The sequence below is a fragment of the Sardina pilchardus genome, chromosome 23, assembly GCF_963854185.1.
Source record: "Sardina pilchardus chromosome 23, fSarPil1.1, whole genome shotgun sequence".
In the NCBI taxonomy this organism is placed as follows: domain Eukaryota; kingdom Metazoa; phylum Chordata; class Actinopteri; order Clupeiformes; family Clupeidae; genus Sardina; species Sardina pilchardus.
The window spans coordinates 9,740,213-9,755,993 of NC_085016.1; the positions used below are offsets into that span (position 1 = coordinate 9,740,213).

Below are 15,781 nucleotides of genomic sequence, written 5' to 3' on the forward strand. Positions count from 1 at the left end.
AGAAACTAGAGATAGTTAATGTGACAATAATATTACTAAAAAATAGACTTGATTGAAGCAGTGATTTACTGAGGAACTAGTGTTTGTGGCAGATGCATCTGGGAGGTCGCTGCCCCACCTGCCAATATGGACGGCACGCGCCTAGTGCCATATCTGCATCTGCCTTGGTCGTTGTCTGGATCAAACGTTACAAGCGCATATGTCCGTGGGCAGTTCTGAGGGACACTAGTGAAGAATCAGTAACATTACGATTTTATATCATATATGTTATATCACCATTAATCACGTTATATTGTATATCATATTTAAACACATTAACTCAATTTATCTTAATTGACACAAATATAGTAGGCTATTCAGTACCTACACATGCATACAATAAATATTTCTTAAAAATGAATCTAATAATTATGGACTGATGTTACCTTAGAAATGATATGCTGGTGGTGATTGGGGATCTGTTGGCTTTATTTGTGTCTGATCGTTTTCCAAGATCAACAACTGTGATTAGCCTCCAGTTTGAAAGGCTAGGATTATTTGAGAGAGACACCCAAGCGAAGCTAGCTTCTCTGTAACCAAGAGCAAAATGGTGAATGCTACAAAAATCTCATCCTACTGTAGTTTGACTGGGACAGAATGGTCTGATATCAAGTTACCTCAAACTAAATGTGTTAGCTATCATTACACATTTACTCTATTGCTACATAATGCATTAGTCATCGTTGTTTAATCAAAAATGAAGCGCAAGAAAATGTTGAGTCCCAATATTGCCAGTGGTGCGTATTACCGAAGTGTGTATCACATTTAGTGTATGAGAGAGTGGCTACAGCAGAGAGGCAAAAGAATGAACAGAATGGTCTGAAACTAAGTTACCTCAAACTAAATGTGTTGGCTGTGGGTATCACTCTTGTCGCAACCCCTTCTGTCTGGCACCAGTTGAAATGATCTGCATTCCTCCCAGCTGTGGTGTATATCTGACCTCTTTCGACGCTGACTTGAGTTCCACAATCTCCACTGAAGCAGGTACTCCAGAATAAATATCCACAACTTCCAAACGTTTGTTTGAAGCGAAACTCCACCTGAGATGAGGAATCACACCAAAATGATTCTGGTTAGAGAAAGAGAGACTGAGGGTAAAAAGAAAATGAAACTTTATGCACTGTGGTAGAAATTCACCAATTAGGCCAGATCATACAGTAAGTAGGCTAGAACATTTTGCTCAGAACAATGTGTTGAAAACAAAGACAAGACTTCAAGTAGGCAGAACTGTTTTTTTCTCGCCAGTAACAGCAACAGCATTAACCAGAGTGTACTCCTGAAGAAGTGGCCTAGGCTACTGCATATTCAGTGATATAGATATAACAATATTAATGATATTAAAAGGAAATCAGAATAAAATATACTTTACCTTGTAAGAACCATTTGGGTACAGCACTTTAGGAGAGAAAGTCATTGATCCACCCCAGAAGTGACTTGCAAAAGTGGCAGAAAACAGCATTTGCAAAGGCAGAACAATGGTGAAGAAAGACATGGTGTCTGACTTCTTTTCTGTTCAGTGGAAATGGACTTACCGGTATACACATTCTCTTTTTATACACATTCTTCCTTCCTTGCTTCCTGGTCTGACACAGACACACCCAGGTGAAAATCGTTAGATGAATATTGCTTTCACTCATAATACTGTTCATTTGTATAGGGAGAGGGTAAGTTAAGCATAGGGACAATATGAGCCACCTCTTTATTTCTAGGAAACCGTAAACAAATTTGATCATGTGACAGCATGGGGACTGATATGTGTTTAACATTGTCCCATTATCGAGAATAAAGCTGCAGTCACACACCTGTCATGGAGTCATTTTGACCATACTGTAAGTGGACCTATTTATTATACTTTACTATAGATCATCTTTTTGTAATGAATCATTATGGAGAGTGTTAGATTGAGTGTTTTAGTAGGCCTATCAATTATTCTGTACAGAATGTGAAGGAATGGAATGTTGTTCAACTTGCAAGACCATTTGTAATGCTTTTACTGAAGCATAGTTTCACAAGCAGGGTAAGTGGTTTGTTTCACAAGGTCTGGAAATTAAAAACTGTTTGAAAGTTCCAAAACTCCCATAACCCGGAAACTGGCAAGGGAAAGCCCTGACATTTTCACCACAGTCTCCTATGGGAGTGTCACCACTCTGTTTCCTAAGCTGCTAAATCTTCAGCCAGGTAGAGAACAGGTAGGCTAGCTCAAGTAGAACCAATACATGATTGGACTTTTACTGTCTGAAGTTGGAGTTTCCCACCTCCTGGGTATATTCCAGTGTTAAATGTGTGTTGGTGTGGGCATCTGGAAGAAATGTAGATTTTAAGTTAATTTTCCGTATGCTATAGGATGTTCTTGTTCTCATGACTTCCTGATTCAGACACTGCTTTGACACTAGTGCAAATCTTGCAACTCTCTAGAAGACAGGGAAAGCCATCATTCCCGTCACAACATTGTGTCTCGTCACAACATCACAATGATTTCTAAATTGTTTTATTAAGTTGAAAATGTTGCATAGGCAACATAGGCAAAATGCCTTTAATTGCAGAGAAATGGGGGGGGGGGGGGGGGCATGGCACAGATTCATTGACTACACCTGGAAGCAATAAAATTACTTAACCATTACATTAATTTAACAAAATGTGCTTAAGGCCCTTTTGAATACAGAACTTCACAAACTCCTTCAAACGTGATAAAAATGCTGTTCACTTGACCATGGAGCACTGGAGACCTTGGTCAAATTCCACCAGCGATGCCGCCGCCACAATTCTCATTCTTCTGCTTGGCACAGGCAGTGCAACACCCACAGACGGCAGGCTCCATGCCCCCCCTTAGTCCTTTGGTGCCTCACATGTTGACTGGCATGGCAGGCATGACAATGCCCGTCTGGTGGTCAGATATTATGATATTTTGATAGAATATGCATCGTGGGGACCGAAGCAGGCTGTTACACTCCTGGAGCTTATTCTCATATTTTTTCCAAGATAACTTTAATTTCTGAATTCATATGCATCTCTCTCCCTTTTTATAATCTGGTTTACCAGATGGCAATATTTGTTCAACCTCTTGGACACACCCCTGCTTCACTCGTCCCTACTTCCCAGTAGTGGGAATAAAGCCTCCACTCTACCTCCACTCAAGCACAACCATGTTTTTTTCTTTGACGTGTCCATTTTATGAAATAGATGGCTGCATAAAAACCTGAAATGGCAAAAGTTGTTTATTTCTAGGATATTTCTACAAATGGAACATCTGGGATTAATGGCACACAAGACATTGGCTTTATAGTACATTAGGAATTGGAATTTACTATGACTATCATCAGTGCATAAAAAAAAGATATGGCAAATAAAACTGGGCACAGCAGAGAACACATACAGTAAAAATGAAAAAGAATACAATGAAATACTACAATGGTAAAATAAAAAGGTAAAATAAATTATAAAACAAAGACAACAATGGTAAAATAGATCAAAGAAGAGGGTAAAATGAATTAAAAGGGCACATGAATAAATGGATAAAAAGTTTAGGGGAAAGGCTAAAATGTAGGGTATAAGCCTTAAGGTTTCCTTAGGTTTTCACAACTTCACTGATAGTGGCATTCGTAGCTTGGGGGGCCTGGTCTGAAGACAATCTATGGTAAATTTCCTGAAAATTGGACAAAATTTGTTCCGTTTTCAGGAAAATTGAATATGGTGCCCAAAATCGGTTAAGTCAATGTTACAAGTTTGCATGTCCCAACGTTGGGGCCTCTGATAATATTACCAGACACTGCTGGTAAGTACCAAATACCAACACATGGGTAGAACTGTGGAGCAACAAGCTACGGACTACAGCGTCCATACCATGATTGGGTCCTAGCACCCACGGGGACCCAAGTCCGAGTCTGACCTGTGGTCATGTACCGGTCCTACCCCATCTCTCTCTCCCCTCTCTTCACTGTCCTGTCCAAGTAAAGGCAAAAAACACCCAAAAAATATACAGTTTAAAGAAAGAAAAAAAAAAATCCCAACACACCATAAAATTTGACCTGTGGGGTGCAAACATGAAACTTGGTGAAAGGAATCATGGGACTGTCCAAAACCAGTGTGCAAAACTGTGCAATTTTTTACCAGAACAAATATGTGTAATGATAGTAATAAAAAAAAGTTAGAAACATGAGTGCCTTCGCTACTTGGCTGCTTGGCCCCCAACGAACTGGGCAAAATATGGTGGTGGTCGGAAGAGGAGGAGGGGAGGAGTCCCCCTGCGTTGAGAAAGCTAACCAACAGACTTCCTTTCGTGCAATCATTCATTAACATCGTGAGCTAAGCATTTTCAGTTTTAACCACACTGTTGCAGCAGTAGATTGTCATATTGCACAGTCTGCTCAGTTGCCCTCAGAAAAATAGCAAAATGCAATAGCCAATAACAGTCTACATGAAGGCCATTTAATACATGAAACCCATGTCAACTATTTCTAGAACACACATAAATGATCACACTAACCCAGGGATAAAACACTGGTATACTGTACAGACATACACATGATGACAAGGCTACTTGACCATTAGCTCAGTTCCTCATCCTACCGACACATTAGGCTTTCATTCTCAGGAGCAGTCAGATTATTATTATTATAGCACATTATTTTTTACATTATATTTTTATTAAATGTACAGATACATGACCTCAGCGTGTTGTAAAGACAATTTTTGATGACAATTACTGAGCAGACTCACCCACCGAATCAAATCAACACACCACAGACAGTGGTCAAAAAGTCACACCAAATTCTTTAACAGATTGTCCTTTGGATAAGGCTTGTACAGATTACGGAGGCTTCTGTCTGACTGATTGCCTTCCTCACGCTTTTCCATGCATATGTTACATGTTAATGCTTTCCTGGGTGGACTGGGTGCTGAACCCCATTGTACTTGCCCCGGCCAAACAGTCTCATGTTTATGTAGTCGTGATCCTGAAATTGTGACTTTCTCGATGCTCTCTGTTAAAAAGGGAAAACAAAGTTGCTTCAGTGAGAAGAAAAAAAACTCTTTCTGTTTCCTAATGTTCATACACATACTCTACTCAATCCCTCAGTTGAATATTGCTACAGCCACTCTGTTTTCTCAGTTCTATGTTCCTCTTTTCCCATATCTTGTATCAGTTCTTGGATCTAAACTGAAGTATTTCTAAACTTAACTTAGTATTTCTAAAACTGGCATGTTTCACGATTTCGATGTTCTGGTGATTTGTTTTTTTGACATTATATCATCTGCATCACTTAACTTTCTGAAGCATTTATTGCAGTGCTAGTTGAACAAAAACAAGGCTGGTGTCAGTGCACAGCTGGATGGCTGTTCAGCTAGTTCAGACATAATAAATAATTAGGTTTGAGACTGAGTTGTCAACATGCCTGCTTTCTTCTCTATTATAGGTTGCCTGAACACTGGGCGTGTTTAACTGGACGGTACACAAGTGTGATATATTATATTGCTTGTTTGTGCTTCACTCACCCAGAATTTGAAGGTGACCGGGGTGAGGAGGAGACCGTAGAGGGTGACCAAGCCGAGAGCCACCAGGAGAGGGATGTGTCTGTGGTCAGGGATAAGGCTTGGGCAATGTGGCGGGACGGTCCCTTCCACAGGAGGCTTCTCAGAAGGACAGCTGTTCTCTGAGAACCAGTCAGACAGCAGGGTGAAAAAGAGTAGAAAAAGAGACTTTGTTGCCATTGTGTGATAAACATGAGGGAGTGTGAATTACATGGTCGGGTGACCGTGAGATGTGTAAATGATGATTATCTGTTATTAACTGTTACATTACGAATGTTAATGGCATGAATCACATGTTTAAGATTCAAAGCTAACCCTCCTCATGAAAACCTGATCAAAACAATTATGTACTCATAACCACTGTAATAAGCCTGGAGAGGTACAATGTAGAATGATAGTACATGAGAAACAGTTTTGAATGTTAAAGGGACTCAGTCTGCCACTGACAAGTCTATGCCAACAGAGTATCCCTTTAAAACAACATCCTTTTGTATCCACAGTGTTTCTTAAACTAGTTTCTCAGACTCCCTTATCTGAGTTCTCTTAATTTGACAAACAAATACGCGGATATATGCGCCGAGTAAATTGGTGTACATACCTAGGAACACAACGACTTCTGAGTTGCATTTACAGGAGGTTGGTGGCGGGTAGAGGATACAGACCTCACAAGCGTAGAACCCGGAGGAATTGATGTTCATTTGCGAAATCGAGAAGTAAGACGTTTTATCCGATTTGTTTATGTGCTGGATGAACTCTCTGGTGCTGAGGACCGTAGTGGGCTGAGTCAGAGTCTGATTAGTGCTGCCATAGTTCAAAAAGTGCAGACGTTTTCCGTTTCTGGTGAGATTGATGGTCCTCTCATCACCGCCCATGGGAGGGCATGGCATCGAGAAGTTCCTACAGCCTGAGAACGTGGAAAAGGAAGTAGGCCTACAGGTTAGCTAAGGCAGGGATAAATGGGCAATAATAAATAGGATATTATAATATTATCATATTATAATGCCTATTTTGAAAATGTCCTTATTCATGTGTTCTAATTAAATCCGTAAACCTCGAAACCGAAATCTTCACTCAAGTCTAGATCCAAGTCAGTTACCTAAGACGTGTTTGAGTCAAGTCACAATTACCTGAGCCACAGTTAAGTCCCCATTACCTGAGCCCAAATTACAATATCAAGCTGTTATTGTGGCTCCCACAGCCCCTTACACTTGATAACAAAGTAAGTGTGAATCTACTTATAAGGTAAGTGTTAAATATTATAAAGACCTTTTATAGTTTGGTGTAATCCAATATCCAAACATGCCATGGATGAAATTCTAATAGAATATGCATTCAATGTCAGGAATAATACTAGGCTATATGGAATGAGCATACGGTAAAATGGGCAAGTTGTCAATAGAATAACAATTATTATGGACAGAGATGTAAGTCTGATTCAGAATCAGAAAGTAAAAGTCCTGCCGTGTATTGCTTATTCCTGTAAGTTTAACACAGGTGGGTTCACTGATTACCTGATCAACCTGGCTTAAGAGCTGTGTTAGTTAGAATCAACTTATCAAATTATTAAAGTGGGGCTTTCTCTTTCTGAAGTCGGACTTTTACACCTCCGATTATGGAGCATAAAACACTGAAGAGATGAAATGTACTGTACATCAATCAATATCGTATCCAAATGAACCTGACCCTATTAAAAAGAAAACAAATGTGAGGTATTCCAACTTCCAAAATGTCCAAATTGGATTGCAAATTGGATCGCAATTGGTATACGTACAGTATACTGACTGACTGTTTGACTGTCTGCTAGGGTAGAATGTCCCCCTCTGATCTGAAAAAGTGAAGTGTTCAAAAATGCTAAATTTGACCAAAGCCGTGGACATAATTTAAAGGGAAATAAATATTTTGAGTGCATCAACGTGTTAGGTCAAAAAGTACTATTAGTGTACTCAGAGTAGTATGATAGAGACATACTGAGAAGCCCAATTCACGAGGCACACCTAGACATACATGAAGCAGTCTTTCTTAAACTAATCTTGGGCTTAAACCACAGGGCAGTGGTGCCATGCTGATGCAGCAACATTTCTTCACGTTCAGCAAAAAACTGTCGAAGGAGAAGTCAGCGAGCAGATTTATCTTAGATTTATTTTATCATCTACAAAATGCATGCAAAACCCAAGTGTGGTTATGAGAATACTGTAATCAGTTCATATCTCTGGATACAATTCTGCATAAAACAGACAGTGCAGTGCATGCATGTGGGTAATGGAATGGAACACAGCCGTCTGCCACTGCACTGAGTCTGTGTCCTCTTCCTCTGCAGTTGCATTTGGCACACACAAAGGTATGCCGCTTTAGGACGTGAAGTGTGGAGGTTCTTTCACTTATCTTTAGCTTTGAAACTTTCGACAAAAGCTTTCCGTTGAACTCCAACCCACTCCTCTTTAAAGGCTGCATAACACTCAGATGGTTTCTGTATCTCACATTGTTCAGTTCTCTGAACTGTCTCACACAACAGAAGGAATACTTGAATCATCAAGTTCCTTTGAAGTTGCACAAAAGATGAGAAGACCTCATCTACTATAGAACCAATGGGAGATTTTTAAAACATAGATAACACCATTGGCAATTGTCCAGTTAACAAACTGTGATCCACATCTATTGAAGACCAACGTGACAATAGAGTCAATAAAACTCTAAATGGCAATATCAGAGATATTAGATATTAGAGATTAAAATACTAACTGCTCTGGAATATATCTATAGATGGAGAGATATACCGCACAGTAGGTATAAGACTGTCACTCAAATCCCAACAGATCCCAAAAATAAATATAATATAACTTTTTGACTGACTGATTACATTTCTTCATCACATGAGTAGGCCTATCTAGAAATGAGGAGCCACTGTGGCTTCATTACGCTGATTACACTCTGAGCGCTGGAATGTTCTTTGTATATCACATTTGACCAGTTCTCTGAATTATCCAACATTACAGGAGAAACGCCTAAATCATCAGACTTCTTAATAATACAAGAATATGTAGCCTACAAGAAAAGGCTTTTGCATTTGTGTAAAAAGGCTTTTGCAAATTGTAACTGTGTAATTACATGATTGGATCCTGCCTTACAAAAGTCTGCAGATACAGCCTATTGAGGTCTAAGTGTAAAGATGAATTTGGTTCAGATGTCAAATCTGCGTATACTCTATTATGTGATTTAAAGGAGAATTCTGGTGATTTTTCACATATCACAGATCTCTGTTTCTCAAAGGCACTGAGTACGGTTAGTACGGGAAAACAAACGGTTTTACCTAGCTTACGTTGCTGCAGCCGACAGCTAAAGCTGCATGGTAGTTACAGCGCTACACTCTGGGGGCATGTTTATGAGTCCCTATGTTCATGCCCCCAGAGTGTAGGACTGTTGGCTCTTCAGCCAAGTGCGCACAGATCTAAGGGTCAGTTTTTGGATATGTCAGGATACAGCCAAAATGGAAAGAGTACAAAGACTGACCAGACCATACACCAGGTTCACAGATTTGTAACAACAAAAAAAACATAACATTTAACTTTTTTTTTTTTTCATTTTGTTGACCAAATTCCTTGTCATCACCAATGCATCCAGAGATGTTAATAACCTTTTACACCATTATGCAGAAGAGAGCACTAACCTTCACATGGACGGTAATCCTCCGTTTTAGCCTGGCAAATCACATTAAGACAAACGTGAACAGCAAAAACCCAGAGCCTCATGGCAGCCATTCCTCTATCCATGTAGCACGGCAACGGGCTGAGGCCCCGACAGACTCCCTCCAAAAACTCAGGCAAGAGATGAGGTGTGTACCAGTCCACACAGCAAGCTCCAGCGGTATATCAGCAATAAACTACAGTACACACAGACGTGTACAGAGATATGGTGTGGCTGAAAGCAGAGAAGCAGGGCATGGCAGGATGGTTGTGGCGACCGGTAGCAGATTGTGCAGAGACTGCTCGATTCTGTCACTTGCTTCCACCTACTCAAAGTAGCGGAAGAATGACAAAGAGACATCAGCTCCAGGTGCCAAACAGGAAGCTTCCACGCATGTCTTCCATCGTGCACGCACTTCTGAAGGGCATATTCAATTAACCCCTTCAAATACAACAGTGCATAAAATACAGATATTGGACAAAAACACTGCCGTGACCCTTGACCCTAACCCTTATCTGAACCCTAAAACCTTACCTGCTCCAATCACTACATTACCTTCACATCTATCAATTTCTGCATCAATTAATATATATGCATTTATACAATAGAATTCAATGTAAACAGAGTCAGTTATTCTTCTTAATTTGTGAACATTTAGTTCAAGAATACAAGCAAAAAGGGATGTCTAATGCTTTGATTTCACATTCCATGTCTCACTTCTATTTTCAGCTTCCTCATTGGTATAAGCTGTGGCAAGTGTTTGATGTCATTCTGTTACACACAGCAAATATGTTCAAGTCTATTTGGTTGGCACTTGCTACCATGGCCGACCAATAACCATATCTGATTAACAACAGGATACAACAGCAACATGTATAAACTAGGTACAAACTAATCTAAGTCCAACAGCACATCTAAATTGTTGAACTCCATCAACAGCAAGGAGATATTCCCTGATGAATGAAGTCAACATTTCAAATGCAGTCTATCTTTCACACTAATACTGTATATAAAGTAAATCCATACACTATGTCTGTATTTAAATTATTCATATTTATTTGACTGTAAGGACTTGTGACTAGACACACAGTCAAATAGTGAATAATCAAAACCTGAAATTAAATCACAATTACAATTACAGTTAGTAGTAAATTATATTACATAAATATAGATAGTGTGTTCTTTGTTCTTTAATTTGTAAATCAATATTGTAAAATAAAATAATTTAAGGGTACGCTATATGGCAAACAAACTTTTAACAGGCAAATCATTCACACAGCATTGCTATACAGCACAGACATAGTGAGTCCCTACTGAGAAAACCAGTCATGCAACTTCCAAGAGTGGCGGCCCACAAAATGTCATGAGACTCGTGAAACATTACCTTGTCAGTAGATATAGCTCTTTGGAGATCCTTCGCCTCCACAACAAAAGCATTTGCATTGTGCACAGGGGGGATAAGTCACAAGAAACTCGCTATTTACAACAGCCAATAACATATAAATACATCACAACTCTAGAGTGAGCTCTACAGGCGCCGAAAGTTCCTAAAGCTGCATAGTGTCCTTAAGAAATTAGACTAGGCTACACTCTTAAAATGAATGTGTTGAAAACAACACAACTTGCGTTGTTTTTAATACTGTACTGTACATCCCTATGGGCAGATAGGGACAACAAGTTTGTATTGTTTCAAACAGATTTATTTTAAGAGTGTATCAGAATAATCTAGTGGGGCAAATAATATTGCTGGGTTGCCTGTTGGCGACCCATGTTGTTAAGGTATAGAATTAGCTAAGATGCAAGACTGGGTAAACCCAGCCTGCGATTTCGCCCTGCAGCTCAGGCTGGAAACATGCACATTTATCTGTCCTGCTCTCTCCAGCTTGTCCACCAGGCACACCCGGATCGTTGGTCTGATTGGTTGAAGGACTATCCGAATGCGTACAGAGTCATTTGAACTACAGTTCAGCCCAAAATTATTAGCCCCCCTGAAATTTTGGAACATTACTCTAAAATTCTCCCTACATTTTTCATCCCTGATCAAAATTTAAAAATCAAACATTCACCAGTGTTATTATGTAGAATCTGGTGCATTTTGGAGTGTTAATATATTATTAGGAATGCTTAATCTCAAATTGTGTGAAAAGTGGAGTGGTCAAAATGAATAGCCCCCATGTGATTTTTTTGCTTTTAAACACACACGACCAACCTGTCACCTTTCAAGCCACACCTTTGCAGTTAGTTAATGTCCAGACAACACCTGAACACCCAACCAGCATTGATTGTTTAACTAAAGGCTTCAAGGAACAGGCCTACAGGCACTTGAACACCTGTCTGAGAGGGGACTGCCTTTACAGGCATACTGAAGATATAGGAAATCTGTCTGGACCTCAGAAAGAACATCATTTAGGCCTATAATATGGAGAAAGGCTATACTGTAATCTCTAGATGCTTCACAGTCTGTAGAACAGCCGTGTAAGGCATCATTACAAAGTACAAAGAGTTCCAAGTTTGTGCATAACAAACCTAAGTGTGGATGAAAATGCTAAATATCTCAATCTAGAGAGAACAATCATCAGGGATGTTAGCGAGCAACCCTGCACATCCGCCAAAATGATAGTTGCTGACCTTGAGACCTCTGGGGTTAAAGTCTTGAGGAAGACAGTAGCGAGGGATTTTTATTGTGGAGGCCTCCAAGGTCATCGGCTGAGAAAAAAAACATTACTCCAAAAGGGGCGCTTCAAAGTCAGACTGAACTTTGCCCATGCACATTTAAAAGCTAAAAATGAGTTTTGGAAAACTGTCCTTTGGTCTGATGACATTAAACTGGAGCTGTTTGGGCACATGGATGTTGCCTATGTTTGGCGAAAAAAGGGAAGGCCTACAACCATAAAAATACAGTTCCCACAGTGAAGCATGGTGGTAGGAATATCATGTTATGGGGCCGTTTTGCTGTCTCAGGCACAGGGAGCCTTGTTTGGGTGCATGGGATCATGAAAAAGAAAGATTATGTTGACCTTTTGAGGGATAGCATCAAGACGCCTGCTCTAAGTCTAGGCTTAGGTCACCACCAGGTCCTTCAGCATGATAATAACCCAAAGCATTGTGAAAAGTGGTCTAAAACACCCTAAAGGATACCAAAATCAAGGTGCTGGAATAGCCTACACAGAGACCAGACCTCAACCCCATTGAGAATCTGTGGCACGTGCTTAAAGCAAGAGTTCATACAAGAAAACCATGCAGTTTGGACGCGCTGGAGCTAAAGAGTGCTTAAGAGATATGTGCCAACCTAGTAAAAGACTATTCAAAGAAGTTGTTGTCAGTTGAAGCAAAGAAAGGCTACACTATTGACTATTAATGGTCTGGGGGCTAATAATTTTGAACATGTAAATTCTTGCTTTTTTTGTCACAAATCAGAGCATGAGTAAACGATGATCATCAAACTTTGTGGGCATACTGTCTTTGCGCTTCTGTAATCATATAAACTAGGCACATTTTTGGAAATGGTCATTTTCATGTATAAACAAAGGATTATGTCTGAATTCATAAGGGGGGCTAATAATGTTGGGCTTAACTGTATGCCCATTGGTCATGCCTCTTGTGCAGTAGAAATACAGCGCAGACTCCCAGACTTAATGTTCAATAAAAGATTGAGCTTAGTCTGGCGACAAATGTCCTAGTTGATGCTCATAATCGACAAAGTTACAAATGCAAAAATTGTATTGCCCATGTGCAAACACTCTCTCTCACACACACACACTCACACACTCACACACACACACACACACACAAAGTGGGTAGCGTAATTATTGTGCATCTGTATCTACATCCGTTTTTGGCATCTCTGGTGAGGAATTGAACACAAACATAAAAGGCACAAAGAAATCAAGATGTCAGCAGTTGATTGAGATCAAACAGCAACCACATGGACTATGCTGCAAGAATTCAGAAACACCATACACAAAACTCACTGGACAGAGTTTCTTCTTCAGAAACAGTCAGTTCTGTATCTGGTGCTTCAGCATAGAAGCATAGCATAGCATAGCATAGCATTATTGGAGGGTGTAAAAGTGTTAAACGGAGATTGTAGGCATATTTCAGGTAGACATCATAGAAAATACACAGAGCACTGGAGCAGAAGAGGGAAGCGTTGGATGTTTCTTTGCATGTGATTGCTCTTTTGTGAGGTGTGAAGTTTGCCATGTTGGTTTGTGCTGTTCTAGGGGTTGAACGTCACTCCGCAAGCCTACACTCAGCCGAGTGGTGAAAAATCCATTTGCATCAGTTTCTGCACGAATAAGATCAGAAGAATCTTTTCAACATTTCAAATTGTTTCAAAAAAGAACTCCACAATGCAGTTGCTGGCTGACTCTGTAACAGGTCTTTTCTGTTGCCATTTACAACTACCTGGACCATGCAGGTCAGAAGCTTGTCTCCATGCAAGAGCCCGAAGGGCCCAGCAAAAGCCTGCGTTCATCAACTAACCGTCTCTTCTCAACAGGGATGTTTCCTGTAACATGACATACGTTACAAAAACATAAATTTTAGGGTGCTGACTAAGTAAGCCACTGCCATTTCCTGTTTTTCATTCAGCCTGCCGTTGGGTGGAGCATTTGACCTTTGAGGTCAAGGTTGTCTTAACCACACGGCTGAACAAAATATATTCATATTCATAACAGAAATTCCCCAATTTACATCAATTTGTGTAAAAAGCGGCACGTTTTTTGATGGAAATGACTGAGAAATGGCCTGTAAACGATCTGACTACCTGCCTGAACGTTCTTTGTGTATGAAAGAACTGTGGTTCTGCCAGAGCAGTAGCTGGTGGTTATATTTAGCTGTGGTCGGGGACCCTGCACGCCCCCTGAACTGATTTTCACATCTTAACCACAAATGTGAAAATTCATTTCCCTCTCCCGCGTCAGTCAGCAATATGAGTTACAGTAAACTTCTCGTGAAACGTGAAACACATGCTTGATGTTCCATTACCTTTTCATCAATACAGTTCAACATTTTATAATACATGGACTTCAATGAGTGAAAGCATTATTGGATACATGTTGACAATCACCTAAATACATAAACAATACAATACAGGCAGGTCTCCCTAGCAAGTACACTACACAATTGTACATTTCATTTCAGAGATACACAGGAGAGGTGTTAATCTCTGTGTCTTATAGGCAGGTGATTTCCCATCATTGCCTATCAACAACTAACCCATTTACCATCAGAAAGTACCCTTCCCCTCCTTTTCATGACGGTGTTGACAAAATGACTAGCAGGCGAGAGCGCACATGTCCTCATTTCTGATAGGCTAGTACGGTTGCTGTACACTAGAATGGTGCTGTGGACATTTTCCTTGCAGATTGCACTATACTACCAGAGAAAATACTTCAGTTAGGAAATTAAGCATAAGTCTACAGCACCCTCCAAAAGGAAGCCTAATGTGTGTGATAAGATCTGTAGACCAAGGTGCTAAATTGAACTGCAACAAACGTCCTACTTCTACAAAGTTGATACAGATTTATGTGATTAAACTCACAAATCCATTTATACAACCACAATGCAGTCTGACTGCAGACTACCTGGCAGACTTCTTGTGTTTAACCCTTAAGCCATATCATCACACTGGTGGGACAGGAATGATGGAAACATTAACGTTCGAAACAATATCAGAATTTACTGAAATCAACATGGCAATTTAGAACCTTACACCAGAGACGGTTTAAAAGCAACCAGACAACTAGTAACTACAATCTTTGCTTGCACCGTTGTGGAATAGAGTCTTCTGTTAGAATGTTCAAAACTCCCCTGCTGAAAGCTGGTTTGAAGTGGAGATATTGGAATGCATTTTCTTTTGGATCAGCAGCATTCTTGGAAGTCATCAGCACCGTCATCAATCTCTCATTTACTGCTCTGCTGTCAGTGTCAAGCCATAAAATCCCAGATTTAACCTCGTCTCAGTAAAAGACTGAACAACATTCTCCCAGTTCAATCTGAACGCCACCAGGCAATCAGGCACTCCGCAGGAATAAGAGCAGCAGACAACAGGAGGGGATTTTTATACCTAAAATAAACCGTAAACAGAACCCATGTACCTACAGTAGCATCTGAAACCTTTAGACTGTTCACAGCCTCAGGCCATTGCATTGGGTAAATACAAGATAGAATCTTACAGGGGAGCTAGACCAGAAGCGTAACTGAAGCATTCCGTTCGCGACGCGTAAAATCCATTTTAGAAGATGGGTCTATGTTTTTCGAATGTGCGTGCCACTGTTGCGTCTGGTGTAGCTACTTCCATTGATTATCGTGATTATTAACTGCTGTAGCATACGCTTTGCAAACGGAACGCCTCAGTCACGGATCTGGTGTAGCTCCCCTGTTACTTGAGCACAACCCAAGGCCTCCTGGGATTCCTCATGATAAGATGCCATTTGTCAGAGGTCAGGACTAAAGGGTTTCTATGCACATTACAGTGTGGTAAGCAAAATACACACTATACATGCGAAGAACAAAACTTTTATTTTTTTTT

General features: G+C 40.2%; 1 protein-coding gene across 1 annotated transcript; it reads right to left on the bottom strand.

Annotated features, from left to right (window-relative positions):
- Positions 1–3,236: 3,236 nt before the first annotated feature.
- Positions 3,237–9,561, bottom strand: si:dkey-1h24.6 (uncharacterized). The gene is made up of 4 exons (XM_062527784.1): positions 9,230–9,561; positions 6,164–6,469; positions 5,530–5,687; positions 3,237–5,018 (listed from the first exon to the last, which is right to left on the bottom strand). Exons 1-4 carry the CDS (start codon positions 9,330–9,332, stop codon positions 4,908–4,910), a joined length of 678 nt encoding a protein of 225 aa, XP_062383768.1. The 5' UTR covers positions 9,333–9,561; the 3' UTR covers positions 3,237–4,907.
- Between the last annotated feature and the right edge of the window lie 6,220 nt (positions 9,562–15,781).